Below are 17579 nucleotides of genomic sequence, written 5' to 3'. Positions count from 1 at the left end.
CCTTTTTTTTTTTTTTTTACAAGAAGGTTATTTTTGAGAACAAAGATCTTGTTTTCAAACAAATATGGTCATTAACTGTGGCGTGCCAGAAAACATAGGGCATGTTCGTTTCAACAGAATTATTCCTAAAGGAAGTGACTCAGTTCCCATGAGGAATCAAGACATGTTCAATTCACGAGGACTGGGAGAGAGGAGCCCTGCACGACCAGCTGAAGGTTCACAGATAGCTCGGAATGCTCCCAATTTCAACATGGGGCCAGGAGTCCACATCTCGGTTTATGTCACATCAGCAAAGAGCTTCTAAGAGTCGTAAGCAGTAGCCTTTGTAAAGGCTCTTCGCTGAGGCCCACTTAACAAAGTAGCCATTGCCCGTCTCCCACTTCCCTCTCCTCCGGGGTTAGGGAGTTCAGTGGAGACACAAAATTTCAGAAACTCAAACCACCTCCCCCTCAAAGACGACTATGTTACACTGTATTTAATAGAACAAATGTCAGGGCTCTCCCCTCTTTTTTTTTTTTTTTTTTCCTCTTCTTTTCTTCCTGACAGCAGATCCATAAAAAGTGAAAGAACCAGAAAAACATCACCTTGGGAGACAGAAAAGACTAAGACAGATCTGACCACACGACAATTGTCTCGGCCTTGACCTACACGGGGCAGCTAAGACTCTGCAGTGAGAGGCACTGCCCCTACCGCCGCTGCTGCACAACACTGTGTTTAGACGGTTGAACAAGTGCAAAAAGAACCCTGCTGAGTCTCGTTGGTGTGGCCCGGCCAGCGTGCAGCTCAGGGTGTCGGAGGTGGTCTCGGAGACGGGCACGAGCTCTCGCTGTCGAAGCTGGCGGCTCGGCCCTGCCACTGGGGAGAGGAGAAAAAGCCACTTACCCGTTGCCAAGGGAATGTACATTTCAACTTTTGAAGCTTATCCGGCCCATGCACTGATTTCACCTTTTCCCGGCTTTTCATAAGCTTTCGTGAATTTTGCTGTTAGCCATGCAAAAACGTAAGGAGACCAGCTTTCGAGCTTCTAGTTTGGAAGGCCTGATTTTTAGAAAAGACCTGCTGCAGAGATAATGAAAGCTTTCTCTAGCGTGTGGAATGCATGCGTGCAGGTGTGTGTGTGTGCACGTGCGTGCGTGCATGTGCGTGCATGTGTGTTAGTTAATGAGGTGCTATGACTGGACCATTTCTGAATGCTTCAACCATTTTTCACACTGAAAATCAGATTTTGTGAGCAGCGAAAGAGGCAGTCTGCAGAGTATGCCCTTACGGCCAAGATCCTGCAATCATGAATTCTTAGCAATTTGTCTGGGAGCTGTTCGTACAGCTAACGCCCTGATCTCGCTTCAGCGCTGGGCTCTCCTCTTCAGTCTGAGGGCTTCCCGGGGGACTTCACACTCAACTTGTGAAGAGGTGGGAGGAGATGGCAGCCCCCTGCCCTTTCGGGCGCCTCCACCTTTCTTTTCCTCCCTCTCCTGTCTCACAGGCTGCCACCCCCTCAGCCCGACTCTAACCCCTCTGTGAAGATGGTGATATAATGAGGTGTAATGGAGTGAGGAGAGGGCTGAAGGTGGATGACCCACGCTTGGGCCATCGAACCCTTCTCTACATTGAAAAGCCAGGCAGAGCTGGAGCCATGTTTTCTGGACAAGGATCTGACCCTGTGAATATTCCAGAGCCGTCTGGTGACTGTATAACTTCAAAGCAAGTCAGTGTCCACTGCTCACTCCATCCTTTCTGTGAGCAGAGGAGACGCCATACTCTCCTAGGTGCCTGCGGGACAAGGCTCCAGGGAGAGAAGTTAGGTACGTGGGTGAGATGGCCTTTCTGAACCTGAAGTGCAGCCCCTTTTGCTTCTCATGGGTTTTTGGGGTCTCCACGTGGAGGGATGGGGCTGAGGAGAAGTGGACTACACCTCTGTGTTATGTGTAGGGGTAGGATGGGGAAGGATGCGGTCCCTTCTCCACCCCACACCTCACAATACAGCCCTTTCTAGACAGAGCCGAGCCACTTAAGGATTAGACCATCCCTTCCAGCATCTCCTGTGGGAACCCACAACACAGAGAAGAGACCCAGACCTGCTGATTGCTTTCATGTTCCTGGCTCTTAGGAAAGCCTCTGTTACCTGTCCCCAGGCTCGGTCCTTCATGGTCCCTTAGTACCCACTGGGCAGGCCAACCTGAAGATCTTTACAAGTAATCAAAGGCTGGACAGGCAGGTATTGATGACCACCATAGCGTGACCTGGGCCTGAGCAATCTTAGCATGCGAAACCCGGAGGCAGGCCTGGGGGATCATCGAGGCTAGCTCTTTTGTTCTTGCAGATAAGAAAACCAAGACGCAGAGGAGTCAACGCACAGCTCGTTAGGAGCAGAGCCAGGATCTGAGGCCAGGTCTCCTAACTCCGTCCACACTCAGTGTTCCCTCCGCTCCATCCTGTGGCCACCTTTGCACCTGGCCACATCAGGAGAAGAAGGAGACACACAATGGAATAAGAAACCTAACCTCTTTGGTGCCATACCAGGTACTTACTCCTAACTCCGGTGGCAGTCTCTCTGATTGCAGCATCCACGTGAGTGAAATCACAAGCGAGGGTTTCCCTGGTGAAATATTTTACATAAATAAATGCCTGGTTTTTGAGCCCACTGTGACTTCTGACTCAAGTGTTTCTTAACCAGAAGGTGACATAAGATGATTAGTAATGCTTTCATTTAACAGATCTTCATTTTAGAGCTTCTGCTTTTTCTGTTACAACCTTTAATGTCGGTGAAAGGTACATTGTAATTACGGGCTTCTCCCCTGGGTAAGCATGCCTCTTAAACAACCCGACTGATAGGCCAGCTCAGAGGAGGAGAAAAAGAAAGGGCTACACAGAGTACATCTTTTTTCCTTTATATAATAGCTCAAAGAGAAGTCACACGGAGCATAATTGTTTATCCAGGACACATGAAGAAGGCACACTGACTCCCCTGCCAGCCCCTGATTTTTCCTGTGAAGATAAACAGAGGGAAGAGATGGGGTTCCTGGACAATGGGAAGATGAATGGTTCCTGCAGGCTTATCATGGTGGCTCTGAAATAGCATGAATTGGTCTCCGGGACACCAATGAGGATGATTATTCAAGGGCGGCTGTGGTCCAGTGAGATCTTTTAGTGTTCTGAAATGTGTGACATTCCAACAGAGATATAAAATCTCTGGCAGATGATCTGAATTTGACCCTTCATAGTAAACCGCCTTGGAGAAGATCGCTGGTCAACGTGGGCTGTGTGTGTGGTGACAGCGACAGCACGTAGCATTGGGCAGGAGTGCTGAGAGGAAAGAGGCCACAGCCTCTGCTGGGGAAGGATGCTCACTGTGGCTTAATCAATTTTTATTCATGAAAAAACCCCAGCAGGGAAAAATACCTTTTCAGTTAATTTGTTCCTTCAACCTAATTTTAAAACTCCAAACAAACAAGCCAGTATGGTGCCCTCTGTTCTCATTAATAAAAAAGAAATGAGGGCTTCCCTGGTGGCGCAGTGGTTGAGAGTCTGCCTGCCGATGCAGGGGACACGGGTTCATGCCCCGGTCCGGGAGGATCCCACATGCCGCGGAGTGGCTGGGCCCGTGAGCCATGGCCGCTGAGCCTGCGCGTCCGGAGCCTGTGCTCCGCAACGGGAGAGGCCAGAACAGTGAGAGGCCCGTGTACCACAAAAGAAGAGAAAAAAAAAAATGATCACAGCACTTGAAACTCCTCTAAGAAAGGTGGAATATAAATATAGTGCTTTCTAGATATGATGACATTTATCTTCCCAGGAGGGGGAGAATAAGAGTTTTGTATGTATTATACAAACGGGAGAAACAAGCTCCCAGAGCAAGGTTCTTGCTCAGTGTCCAGAACAGGACCAAAAAGAAGGCAGGAGCTCTAAGGATGATTGAGATGATAAATGTTCAAGTACAATGCATCACATGAACACAAAGAGGGTGTACTTAATATTACCCTAGTGGTTTTTAGATGCATCTCTATACAGGTACTTAAACTGTGGATGCTAAAAAGTGCAGGTACACATTTTTACAAATTTGTACTGAAGAAATCCTAAGTCGCCAAGATGAATGTCATTTTCAGCTTCTTCACACAGAGAAATGATCAGCTGAGCAGAACATGGAAGGCCAGGGAGTGGGGGAAGGGAAAGTCTCGGGAACTTGGTGTGCGAGGTCAAGAAAAAAGTAAACCCAAAGGATATGAATCAATTTATTCTCTTTCCGTTTTCCATATACTGTTACTTTCCCTTTTCTGTCTTATCAAATATTCATTTTCAAGGACTTGGTTCTACTTTATCTTTCTTTTGTAGTCTGGACCAGTGAGTTGGAGTTCTCAAAGCAACAGGACTTGAAATCAATTATTGGGCTTAATTAGGTGGTATTCGTCATGGAGAGCGATGTTGGGGCTGAGCCCCAGCCCCTCTGTGCTACCCTGCACCTCAGCCCCATCTCCAGCCACTGTTGGCTGGTTACTCCAGTCTGTGTGGCCAGACTAACCAGGTAACAGCAATGGATTATTGCAGCTTCAAGGTCAGAAAGGCGATGCAAGTTGTGGGCTCACCTGCCACCTGTTGTCCTGTCATTTTGGGCCAGAGTTTCCTAGAAAAGCTGAGATGGGAGGAGCCCACCCCCCTCATTTTACCAACCAGGAAACTGAAGACCAGGTGGGGCAGTGAGGTGCCTGAGGCCCCGCAGCCCATCAGAGGCCTCTCAGCTCCCATTCCTTGCCCCTGCCCCACGCCATCCTGAACGTTTTAGTATACTTATTCTATCCTTAAATATCTGCAAAGGATTTTAAAAGGAGGGGTGCCACACCCCCTCTCTAGACTGAATCAGTCCTGCAGTCGGTGAGGTGCTGAATGTCCACTGGCTGCCTCCTGTGTAGGTGCAGGCTGGTTGTGTTTACCTCACCCACACCCTGCAGAGAGGGCCTTCTGGAAGAAAGGGCAGCCCAGGAGCTGAGGGACGGGCCTCACTCATTAAAGCTCCACAGCTGTGGTAAAATCAAGGCAAACACCAGACAGAAATGTGAAGCCTCGCGCTGCTGACCAGCAGGCTTGACCACCCTGAGAGGGAAGAGGAGACGGCGGATCCTCTGGGTTTGCTGCCCACACCTTTTCTGTGTCACAGAACATGGGGAAGGGGTTACGCTGTTTTTAAGCTGAGGGGCCATGTGGCTTATTTTTTTATTAGTAGATTTTCCAATTTTTATACAACTCTCTAGACTCCCTGGCTGGAAACCTATTAAAATGAGTGAATGATCACCTGGCTTTCTAGGATATGGGTGGAAGTAATAAGATGAGGTTTAAAACTTGCTTGGCTACCCCCATGTCCCAAACCATTTAAGAAAAAGCCGGCCGGAGGACCACCAAGGTGATGAACGGCAGGATCTTAAATTGGTGCTGTTTGGTGGAGGTGGGGCGGGCTTGTGTCACTGGAAGGAACATTTTCTTTGCAGTTGAGAGACCAATAACTAGCTCAAGATTATGCTGCAAGTTGGAAAGGTCCAGGGCTGGAGCCCAAGTCTCGGGACTCCCAGGCAGTGCTGTGTCCATTACGTCTCTGTTAGGATCTGGCTGGAAACTGGGCCACCTTGAAGCCACACTCTCTTCTCCAACAATGGGGAGAAGCAACGTTCACGAGGGTAGGATCCTCTCTCTGGCCAGCTCCATCCACGTGGCGAGAACTGCCCCAGGACTGTCTGGCTAGAGCCTCAGGGAACTTACTGCTTCGACAGGGGTAGAATTTCTTGCCAAGTTCTGATCTCACCCTCTTGGGGCTCTCTCTGAAAGGACTGACTTGGCTCAGGGACTTCGTGGAAGCATTCCGGGCCTGGCACAGTGAGCTGCCGGGAAGGCTTCCTCCAAGTTTTTCTTTTCTGTTTTGAACTCAGTGTCACTTTCAATATACTCAACATCAAAGGCTTTTTGTCAAGCGGTTTCCCACCATCTTCCCCCGTTTCCTTTCTGCCTGTTACACCTGGGTGAGAAGCGTGTATGCCCCCCCCCACCAGTGCCCCCCAAGGACCCACAAAGGCGAGGTCTCACGGCAGCCAACTGCCATTCTCCAGCCCACGCTGCCATGCAGCAAACATGCCAAGGGCCAAGCGTGACCTCACCCACCTCTCTGAAGGATTTCTTTACCTCCACCAAGGAGTGCCAGTGTGCGATGGGCTTCCGCGGGTATGCCAGCATCTCGTTCCAGTGGTCCCTGCCCAGGCCTTCGGCACTGATCCCCACACGACAGACTCCTATGATCTCGTTGTGGCCCACTCTAAGGGAAAAACAAAGGGCCCGGCATCGGTGACCAGACATGCTCTCAGAAAGGGGAGTCCCGCGGTCTCGGTCTCAGCCCCCCAGGTCTAACTCAGAATACTTAGCTCTGTAAACAGATGCTTGGCAGGCCCTCAGGGTGCCAGCGGCGGTGAAATACTGCCCAGCCTCCTTGGGTGGACATTGGACACAGACAGATGAGCAAAAGGTTCTCAACTTGTTTGGAATCTCAGGAATGGTGGGCAGATGGCCTGACTCTGGGGAGTGGGAGAGTTTAAGTCTCTTCCTTTCTTTGACTCAGCGAGCACTTGAGACATTAGCGCTATTGGGAAATAAATCAACCTGCTCTGAGTACCATTTCTCCATACCTAGCGGCTGTGATGTGATTTATTCGCTCAGTAAGAACATCACTCATCACTCATATTTGTTCACCCAGCATCTACTATGTCTGGGAACTTGTGCTAAAGATCCTGGATTGAGGCTTTACTGCATGTTTTTTTTCTCCTTCAGTGAAAGTGACACCTGGAGAGAAGGAGTCACAGTGGCTGACGTAGTTGGAGAATGTGTTTGAGCCAGCCTTGATGGGGAGGCAGGATTTGGAAAGTGGTGGAGAAGAAACACATACAAGGTGGGGGAAATCAAGTTGGATGGATATGCTGGGTCCAGATCTGGAAGGTCTCGAGAGTCCAGGGGAAGAGCTTGTCCAGACAGCAGGAGCTACTGATGGTTCTTGAGAGGGGCAGGCCCAGGAACAAAGTGGTCTTTTAGGAAGGTGTGCCTTGGTGTGTTGGCTGGGTTGAGGCAGGAAGTGATGGAGGCAGGGGTCAGCTAGGAGGGCTGCACAGACATCCCCAAGTGGGAGTGGTAGCAGCAGTGGAAACGGAGAGGACGGGGGGAGGGGGTGGGCGGGATTCTAAAGGACAGATGCCAGATGGAGGAATGGGAGTAGTCGGGGGTGAATTCAGGGAAATTGATGGGTGGGGCAGCCCCTGATGGAAATGAGCCCATTGGGAAGTGAAGCTTGAGCTTCTACTTTGGCGGGGAAGCCATGCTTTTCCTCAAACTCCTGTACCCTCCTTGGGTGGGGCCAGATTTGAGACCAATGAGTGTCTGAGCCATGAACCACAAGGTCCAAGGTCCGAGAGCCCTGTGCTGCACTGAGGTGGGGACGAGGGGCAGGGAATCGTGGCCCTCAGGGACCTGTACCTACCTATCATAATCCATGACCGAGATGAGCAGACTGACTTGATCCATATTCTCCGGGGGAATGTCAAAGATGATGGCCTCGTTGTAGACGGGGTTGAGGGTGTTCTTCTTTATGGTGGTTTTCTTCTTCTTCAGTCTCCGCCCGTCACAAAGCAGGGACACTTTGACGTATGGATCTGTGCCAATGGGGGCAGTGAGAAGGGAAGGGAGCCTGTTAAACAGATGTCCTTAAACATCCTGTGCAGCAGAAGGATGGAAGCCCCAGACCTACTGTTATTCTCAGATGGTATCAGTGGGTTGTTAAAATAATTAAACCACCTTGTACTTAGGTAGCACACCTGTCTCTGCAGATGCTCTGCGCTTAATAAACACAGAGTCTTTGGTGACCTCAGGCTTCTTAGCAGAGTGCTTAACGGACTTCCACTAATGGGGAAGCTGGCCCCACATCAGACAGGATACTTGCCCATGGGTATGCAGTTCACTAAATCTCAACTCTATGGTTGGCTGGCCGGCTCCAAAGGGTGGGGAAGCTAAACAAAGGCACTCTGTTCCCTTCACCTACTTGCAGCCTTTTCTCTGGGGGGTCTTGTCAGCATTATTAACCAAAGCATAAAGTGGGTAAAAATAGAATCGATGACACCCAAGGAGTAGCAATGAGACAGAGTAAATGAACAGCGACAGTCACGATGCTTGTCGGGTCCTCCCTACCTGAGGACAGGATTATGGGTCTCATTGTCCCATCAAGCTCATTTCCATCTGGCATCAGGGAGGGGGTAGGAGCCCTGCTCTCTGCCTCCCCGGAAGCTGTTTGTGCCCACTCTGGGCAGTGGAGGAGGAGGGTGCCGTGGCCGGGGGACTGAGGGAGGCAGCCTCCTGGGACTCAGGGTGGCCGGCTGCCATTTCATCTCTCAGTGGGATCTTGGAATCTCTCCAGCCCTCGAGGAGATGTCTTTTTACTGACCTCCCACGCGCCTCCCATCCTTGTCTCTTCTTTAGTTTTCTGAATGGGTATTTCATGGTCAGCTTCCTACCCTGAAATTTTCTACTCGTCCAAGTGAAGTGACACCGATCGTATCTCATCGCTCAGGTGTCTCAGTCACCGTCATAACTGTTATTTATGCTGCACAACTCAAGAAACGGGAGGGCAACACACAGGTAATAACAGCTTTTGAGACACTGATGTGCTGAGACACCTGCTTGCCCAGAAGCCAGGGCTCCTGTGACTCTGTCAGGAGGTGCGGACCAAGCAGCCGCTCCCAGCTCCTCATTCACAGGCGTATGGCTCTATCTCCTGGGCACCCAAGTACCCAACGAGGCGCTCATGCTCCCTGGGGAATTGTTCAGGTGGCAGAAGAGGTGCACAGCTTTGGGGAAGCTACAGAGACCTGTGACATGGGATCAGAAACTCAAGCCTTAAAGGTAGTTCTGTAGATGCCCACATGTGCTACGGACTCACCAACGTGACAGCAGCAGCTGTGCCTTAGCCATGGGGGCACTTGGGTTTATGGGGTACCTGGGGAGACCATGAGGTGTTTAATCACCCTGCTGTCTCTGACGACCCATTTGCAAGGGTTCTCTCTCAGGAGGACGTTCAGTAAAAAGGAAGGAGGAGTTCCTAGAACTGCTGTGAGATAGCTTTCTCGTGTCCGCAGGCTCCATTCCCTATGGATACGCCCCGGACCGTGTTGAGGTCCAAGCAGATGGGTGGGATAGCTACCTCCGAGGCCTGTTGTGAACTTGGCAACCTCTATGCTCCTGAAGTGTGAACATTGCCTTGGAAAGTCTTCAGGCTTGAGGCTGCCCAAATGCTGCCTCATCCCCTGCCATGCCTATTTCCACACACACCCACCGCGGAGCAAACCTCCATGTCGCCAGGCTTGGAAAGATGTGACAGAGCCACCTGTCCCACGGGCCACTAGGCAAATGCCTGATGATTAGCTGGGAGATTCTCAGCTTCCTTCCCCACCTCTATTCACTCGTATGAGGCGTATCTAATTTATAAACTTCAGTGGGTGTTTCCCTTGAAGGAACCCATACTCTCACCATGATCCTAGAGGCTAAGCAGAGAGAGGACTCTTCCTTAGGGTGTTTGCTCTAGGGCAGAAGCCTGTGCTTCTAATGGAATGCTGGCTCCAGACGACCTTTGAGGCCCTTTCCTCTCCAGCAGCCAATGATGTTTATGCAGCTGAGGGAGGGGGCACGACGACCAGCCGTGTGTTTCAGTCTCCTTGTCATGAGGGCCATCATAATTCAGCATGCAGTATGTGTCAGGCACCACGCTAAGAGATTTACACATATCATGTCAGTTAAACTTCATGTCAACCCTATAAAATATTCATCATCCCCCTCTTCTACATAGGGAAATTGAGGTTTGAGAGATTAAGAAACTTGCCTAAGATTTCAACTTAGCTCTGACTCCAAAGTTTACATTTGTAACCATTAGAGTCAAAGCAGTGCGGACCAGATGTGGCAGAGATGGGTGTGTTCACTCACTCACCATCCCTTTGGGGTATACTGATCCTTATTATTATTTTGTATTATTTTTTATTGTCATGGTTCTGGTGGATAGGCTTAAAGAATTGACTCACGACTAGTTTAGATCGAGGAGAATAGGAAGATCCTTGGTTTTAGAGGTCAACGTCATATAAATCAAGAACAGGCAAGAACCAAGAACATCCACTCCCTAGTTTAGTCCAACATCAAAGCAGTCCAGGCTGAAGGCAACCTCAAACTTATCCTCCAAAACAGGAGATCTAGCTTGAGAAGCCCCTGGCAGGTGTGTCCCCACAAAGTTCTTTAGCCTATAAATTCATTCATTCATTCATCCTTCAATACATACTTATTCAATGCTTAGTGTGTTCCATGAACTGTCCCAGACACTTGCTTACCTCAATGAACAAAATAGAAATCCCTAGCAAAAAGAGGACCCCTGAATTTTCAGAATCAAGCTGAGATTTAATACCAGATTCCAAACCCAGGTAGAAAAGAGAGGCAATCATGAGAGGGAGGTTAGAACTTAGCGTGAGAAAAGTCTCTCACCCCCAACCCTCTGATGTGGAACAGCCTTTACGATTACCTTGGCGGCTTCTCTGTAAGCTCTCTCTCTAGCACATCAATTTAATTACACCAGAGGAGATAGTGTGGGGACTTGGGTAGCAAAATCCTATTTCCTTCAGCAGTCTTGAGCGTCCTCAGTGAATTTCTGTCCCTGCACACACTTATTTTGATATTAAGATGCAATCTACGTTGGTTGTATTTTTGGAGGAAGCCAGCTTGCTGCTGCCTAAGAGCTTTGCACGTGTCGGAAGAGGTTCTTTAAGCTCCTCACCACATCCTGATGTGTGGTGGTAGCTTCAGTGGAAAGATGCGTCAGGGCAGGTGCTAGAGGCATTGGGTCAGGCGCTATCTGGGGCAGCTTTTGGCCTGGAAGGTATGAGTGTTGCAGAGAGACAGTGCGGGCTGGGAGCAGAGGCTCTGAGGGATTCAAAGCCACCACAGATATACCTTACTTCAGCGTTTCGTGACCACCCTTCCCTGAAACCTCATATTTCAAGGCCTAATATCTCATCTTCTTCCAAATGCACCAGGTTGGGCCTGGGCCCAGATGTTTTCAGCTAGACCAGTCACCTCTTTATGGCAACTGTGATTACACTAAGGAAATAATTAATGAGTAAAAGGAAAACTCTTCCATATACTCCCAGCCAAGTTCAGAGGCACCTGTGGAGTGGATTTATATCGCTAACTGGGATGGATCTCCAGAAGAGCCTCTTGGGTAGGGGTCTAGGGAAACAAACCAAGCCTTTCCCCGCATTTGCTACTAAGTGCAGCCCAGGCGGTTCTACGTGCCGGCTCTCCGGGACGCTCTACCCCATCCCTTGGGCTAATTTGAGCCGACACGGGGAAGGAGGCTCCTGGGACTCTTCTGTTCTATCAAAACTCAAAATCCTTCTCTGACAATGACTTGCAGAATCGTGGAAAAGGGTCAAACCTCTGACGCCGGGTCCAGCCTGCAGGCTCTGAGGCTGCGTCCAAACCAGCATCTCCTCGGTTACTAGAACAGGACTTCTTTCTCCTGCTGAACCTAGCAGCTCTCCTGGTGCTGAGACAGAGGCCCAGAGCCCTGCGGGAAAACCTCAAATACAAGCGCACTCTGCTTTTCAGCGCCTCTATTCCTTTGACTCAGTCTGCAGGGCTGCCATCGCTGCGTGGACCTACAAACACTTAAGACACTCAAACTTGACATAACCCTTGGAAGTCCTGAGGCTTCACACAAACTAGAAAGATGTTCCTTAATTTTTTTCACCTATTTGCTTCTTCTTCTCTCCATCCTCAAAGAGAAAGAATGATAGTAATAGCCAATATCTACTGACTACTTATTATGTATCTGGCACATTTCTAAGCATTTACTTGAATTAACTCGTTTATCCTTAAAGCAACCTGTGTAAGTTTTTTTTTTTTTTTTTTTTTTTTTTTTTCCAGATCAGGAAACCAAAGCATTACACCACAAGGAAGGGGCAGAACTGGAATTCAAAGCCAGACCATTTGCCTGCAGGGCCGTGCTCCTGTTTGAAGAATACTGACAATTCTTCCCCCTTCTCTCTGAACATCTTTCCACATCCTAATATCTAGGCTGCTGGCAGGCCACTTGGCGAGCACTCGGGTAGGAGAGGTACCTGAGTAGCCTGTGATGTCCATCGCCTTGAGGTTCCGACATTTGATCACAGTGAGGGTGAGCCTGCCTGCTGTGGGCAGGTAGCAGAGGGAGAACATGATCTCTCCCAAATCCACGCTTTCCTGCAAAAAAGCAGACAAGAGGGCAGATGAGGGGCACACAGCTCCAGTGCAGCTGCAGGGCCACTCCGGAGCCCAGGAGAAGGCTCTCTGAGGGAGAGTGCTATGCCTTTAAGGCCTGACGTTCTGGCCTCTATGCTGAGAGTAACTGGGTATAAAAGGCAATGATAACAACGCTGGGTCTTCAGCAGAATTTGTCCCCTTCAGTATTCCTTCTGAGCTCTGATCAGACTCTGGTCCTTGTCCTCCCCCTCCTGCTTTGGCCTCACCTGCCCTACCTATGCCCTTTGGCTGCAGCCTCCAGACCACCAGGCCTTTTGGGGCCCAGCCCTATTCTCCAACTTACCCTTCTCAGTCACTGGACCCCTTGACTCCCCACCCTGCCTGGCCTGGGATCATGACAGTATTCTGTACAAGACCCGCTCTGGCCATCAGGGGTCCCCTCTCCCCACATATCTGGTTCTAGCTCTCAGCTCAGTCATTCTTTGTGAGTCCCTCTGCTTTGGCAGCTTCCTTGCCTCTCCTGAAACACATCTAGCACTCCAACTTCCAGGCTTCAGTGTGGAAGCACAGGGAATCAGGACCTGCCCAGGATATGTGCTGACCAAGAAGACGTACACGCGTCATTCCAAGTTTGTGCCAGGGCTTGGATCCGCTTTGTCCTTAAATGTGGTCATGCTTCAGAAGTGAGCCCAGCCTGGAGCACACACTCTGCTGCCTCTCCTGCCCCTAGAATCATCATGACCAGGGATCCCAATCCTAGGAAGTTTCTGAGCAACAGGGAATAGGAAAATGTCAAAGATGGTAAGCGTGTCCAGCTGTTGAATTAAACAGCACCCCGCTGGACTGCCTTCTCTTCCTGTGCCACGCCTGGTGGAGGAGGGTGCTGTCACTGCAAAACCTCTCCCTCGGGCTCTGAGGCTGCCGTGGGGTTCCAAGACATGGAGGTGTTTCCTCTCTTAAATCTCCCAGACCCAGGGTAGAAGAAGAGGAGGTCGGGGTTTGGGCTGGCTCTGATTTCTGATGCAGATATCCATTTGTTCACTCATTCAGTCAGTCAACAAGTAGTAATTGAGCACTTGCTATGTGCCAGGTGTTGCCCTGGGTACAGAGATATGGAAAAGAACAAAATAGACAAAAATCACTGCTCTAACGGAGCTTACATTTTAATAGGACAAAGGACAAGAAAGATGGTAAGTAAGTTGGTAAAAAGGATCAAGGAGAAAAAAATAAGGCAGGGAAATAGGATATGAAATGCTCATGGGTGAGGCTATAGTTGTTGAAATTTTAGACAGGGTAGCCGGGGAGGCCTCCTGGAGGAGGTGACTTTTGAGAAAGAGCGCAGTCAAGGGTGGCTCCAAGGTTCTTGTCCCTTCTCCTCACAAAGAAACACCCTCTACTGGGGACTCCAAGAGACCCCTGATACTTGGCCTCACCTGGAGAATAACCCGCCACCCCTTCCAGAGCCTGCGGTCTCAATGCTCTCCCCTAGGTGGCACTGATACCCACCCTTTCCCTAGCCCAGGATTTGTCCTTTTTTAACCCACTGGTGAATCAAATCCCAGGAGTAGCAGGTGAATCCTCCCGGCTCCCTGGGTGAAGAGGTGGAGGGGGCGGGGGTATTGGGGGTGGATGTGAGAGGTGGAAGGGTGGTGTCTGGTTGGGGCAGAGCTGGACACAGCGTAGAGAGAGCTACCCCCCCCCCACCCCAGCACAAGAGCCAAGACCAACCCCCACGAGCTCCTGTGCCCCATGAAGCTCTTCTGTGACGGGCAGCTCCACCTCTGAGGCTCACAGCCACTGTGCAAGGCAGGGTGCATTGCCATTATTCCCTCCATCTCACAGAGAAGAAGTCAGTGTTTAAACTTGGGTGTAAAGTCCTGACCAGGCTTGCGTGGCTGGTGGGAGACACAGCTGGACTCCGACCCTTAGGAGAGCAACGCCCTCCCAGCCCACCTAGGGAGCACCTCAAGGTAACCCTGGCTCCTCTAGACCTTAGACCACAACTTCACCTGTTCTTCTGTTTGTATTTGCTGAGAACCTGCTAGAGGCACCATGTTTAGTGGGGTGTAATCAATTAAAGAAGGCACCAGGATCTCCCTCTCCCTCAGGGAGACACAGGAAGTGGCCCATGACAGGTGCTGTGAGTGTATGACTGTCCCCTCACGCAGCAGGGGTCGGGTCAGCAGCGCACCTGGCTGAATGTTCCATCTCTGGCGGGGGCACCGAGGTACAAGGAGGCCCCCAGCTCCCTTTATTTCCTTGTAACTCTCCAATCCTGCCCAGACTTAGAGAAACCCTTTCAGACGCAATAATAGGAATAAGAACCAAGGTTATTGCATGCGTACCAGGCGCCAAATCCTTTACTAAATTATCTCCGTCGAGTCGCACCACAGCCCCGTGAGGTAGGTGATCTTAGTATCCCTACTGCACACAGGAGGAAATGACTATTTGGTGAAGTTAAGCCTTTCCTAGGCCAGCGCGGCTGCTTGCACGCTCTCAGTGGCTCCCCTCGTTCGGCTCCTGGAATCGAGGCCCATCTTCCCAGCTTGCATTCCGAACCCTCAACAACTGGGTCCTGTCTTCCCTCCTCACCTGATTATTTCTCTCTGTTCCTCTATGCCAACCCTCTGCTCCAACTGGCTGGTATATCTTTGGTCCCTTTGGCCCAAATGCCTCCTCCTCTTATCTTTGCTTGGACAATCCCATGCCTCTTGTAGGGCCCAGGGCCATGCCCCTCACAGGGACCCTCGCCCAGGGTCCAGCCCGCACAGAGCATATCTCCCCTACACCCCTGCAGCACTTTCTGTCCCTGAGCTGCACACAGGTGTTACGGAGTCCCTGCCTCGCTGCAGCTGGGCCCTCCCATGCTGTCCAGGGACTGGAGGCCCCTTAGGGGCAGGGGCTTTGCTTTACACCTGCTGGGCTTCAGGGGTGCCCGATAGTACAAGAGGAGCTACACACATGCCCGGATCACGTTAGGGCCCTGGTGAGGAATCTGGAAGCTCCTAGGGCCCCCCTGTGAGGGGGGTGAACAGAAGGCTGCTGTCACCCTTTCCCCACACGGCTACTCTGGAGGCTTCGAAGGCTGTCTCGTCGCAGGAGTCTGAGCTGATTGGTTTGTGAGCTCGGGAGACTTGCCTGGGGATGTGGGAGATCCCTCGGGGTGAACAGAATCATCGGGGGTGCTATGGGCTGCCCTCAAGGATGGCTCCCTCTAGGGAGACCACCGACCCAGCGGGCCCTCTCTTTTTGTGGTAGAACTGTGGCAGCTGGGGGGCACTCGTGGTGCTGAGGCTGCAGCCAGGTTTGGAACCCCCACCCCCATCCTGGTCCCTGCACTGAATAGTGAGCTCCACCCTCCATCGTTGGGCCCAGACAGGCAAAGGGAGTGAGCCACTATCCCCCTACGACTTGGACGCAGAGAGGAAACTGGGGCCGGGGGGCCCGAAGCCCAGTCCAGGACCTTCTGCTGTGGGTGACTGGGCCTCGCTGGACCTGATGCCAAGATAGCTGCTCTTGGCTCTGTGGATCAAGGGGGGTGTAATTCCCCTGCACACGCAGGCTGGAGAGGACAGGTTATTTGATAAAGGAAAATAAATGGGTTACTTTCGAGTAAATAGATGGAGCTGAGCAAACAGAGTCAGCATCTCCTGGTCGCCACCTTCCTCTCTGCAAAGCCAGGCCCAGCTTGACCCCATGGGCGGCCTTCCTGGGTTCTCTCAGCACCACCCCCTTTCTCAGGGGGTTTCAGCCCCAGATTCTGTGCACCTTGCCAGCCTTTTATCCTCATTAGGGATGTTTGCGACTTTGGCTTTAATAAAACCAGGGGTGACCAGGGGCCGCAGAACAGCCAGCGTCTTATTGCTTTCATCTTCACCCTCTGTCAGGGGAGGCCGCCATAGGGCCCCTGGCTGGTGATGAGCTCCCTGGTGCTGGGGAGGTCACTGCTGTCCAGAAGGCAGCAGAATCCAAGTTGCCCCTCTCAACTGCTAACCCAGGGGCTGACAGCGTGGGTCTGAGCCCAGTAGCAGCTGGTAAGCGTCTTGGCTAATGCTTGCAGGGGGCAGGCCTTCAGCCAGGATGTCGGCTCCTGGAGCAGTCTGTCCTTACGTGCATACAGCCTGTCCAGCTACATTGTCGCCCGTTATGGTAGCACTCTCCCCTGGCTGCAGTATCCAGGCGTCTGGGCAGGAAGATTTGTAAAGGCCCATCTATTGCACCACACTGCCCTTGCTGTCCCCAGCTGCCCATCTGCAACAGCTCATTAAAGCACTTCTCTCTCCTTGATGCACTCACACAGCCGTAGGCATAGAAAAAAAATTCCTATCCGTGGACTGTCCCGGAAAGAGCAGTGAACCACAAGTCACTGCTTGTGGAGGCGTTAGTCCCTCCACCACTCACTAGCCCAGAGATGTCGGGCTCATCATTTCACATCTCTGGGCTTCGGTCTGCAAAAATGAGGGCGTTGCACTAGATGTTGTAGCCTTAAGGTCCCTGCCAGCCATAAAAACCAAGCATTCAAACTGGAAAATCCATTGTCAGGCATCATCAATTGAGATGGCCCAAGGATGCTTAACTGGTGTCTGTTTATTACCCACCTCAAGGTATCTAGCAACTTTGTTTTGAAATTCAAAGACACTCATTCCTTCCGTTCCTAATGCCCCCCAAGTGTTTTTTGTTCTTCTCCAGGGCTAGCCTTCCTCCTCCTACATAGGCAATGAGCGGCGTCAATGTCTCAGCATCCCTCTCGGGAATCCAGGCTGAGCGAAACAAGAACGATGCTTCCCCATCTCTTAGAGAACACTTCTAGTCTCTTAATCATTAAGTGGCTTGCCTGAATTTCCCATCAACAGCAGAAAAGCATCCGCTACACTTTCAGAAAAGCCACAGGAGAGTAAAAGGATCTCTGAAGCACTAGGCAGAAAGTGCTGTTAAGTTACCCTGGGGCTGGGGGGCTGGAAGAGAGATGGGGTGGAAGCAAGTGTGCCTCCAATGGGTAAAGAAATGGCCAGTGAGCCTCTGTGTAGGCCTGGGGCTTGGAAGCGGGGTTAGAGGTGAATCAGATGTGGAGGCTGGATGCCGGGACTGCTCCCACAGCCCCCCAGACCTCTTCAGAGCCCATACCACGACCGTAACCTTTACCTTGATTGTGGGGTTATATGATGAATGCTGTGTCCTCATTAGATGGTGGGTTCTTTGGGAGCAGGGATAGGGTTTGGTGTTACTCATCATCAACCCCCACGTCTAGCCCAGGGCCTGATTCACAGTAAGAGCTCAGGAAATACTGGCTT

General features: G+C 51.0%; 1 protein-coding gene across 3 annotated transcripts in view; it reads right to left on the bottom strand.

Annotated features, from left to right (window-relative positions):
- Positions 1-694: 694 nt before the first annotated feature.
- SYT6 (synaptotagmin 6) overlaps positions 695-17579 on the bottom strand; it is a 57660-nt gene continuing 40775 nt past the window's right edge. Inside the window, exons 4-7 of one of the 3 annotated variants that reach the window (XM_019919232.3) lie at positions 12168-12288; positions 7499-7670; positions 6139-6289; positions 695-855 (exon numbers count right to left, since the gene is read on the bottom strand). In XM_019919232.3, coding sequence (XP_019774791.1) covers positions 784-855; positions 6139-6289; positions 7499-7670; positions 12168-12288 — 516 coding nt within the window. In that variant the 3' untranslated portion in view covers positions 695-783. Of the gene's footprint in view, positions 856-2578; positions 2597-6138; positions 6290-7498; positions 7671-12167; positions 12289-17579 lie in introns of those variants that run through there. The other 2 variants (XM_004323271.3, XM_033856509.2) reach the window with 2 other exon arrangements.

This window comes from Tursiops truncatus, chromosome 1 (genome assembly GCF_011762595.2).
Source record: "Tursiops truncatus isolate mTurTru1 chromosome 1, mTurTru1.mat.Y, whole genome shotgun sequence".
Lineage (NCBI taxonomy): Eukaryota > Metazoa > Chordata > Mammalia > Artiodactyla > Delphinidae > Tursiops > Tursiops truncatus.
This window is presented reverse-complemented; position numbering and strand designations above follow the sequence as displayed.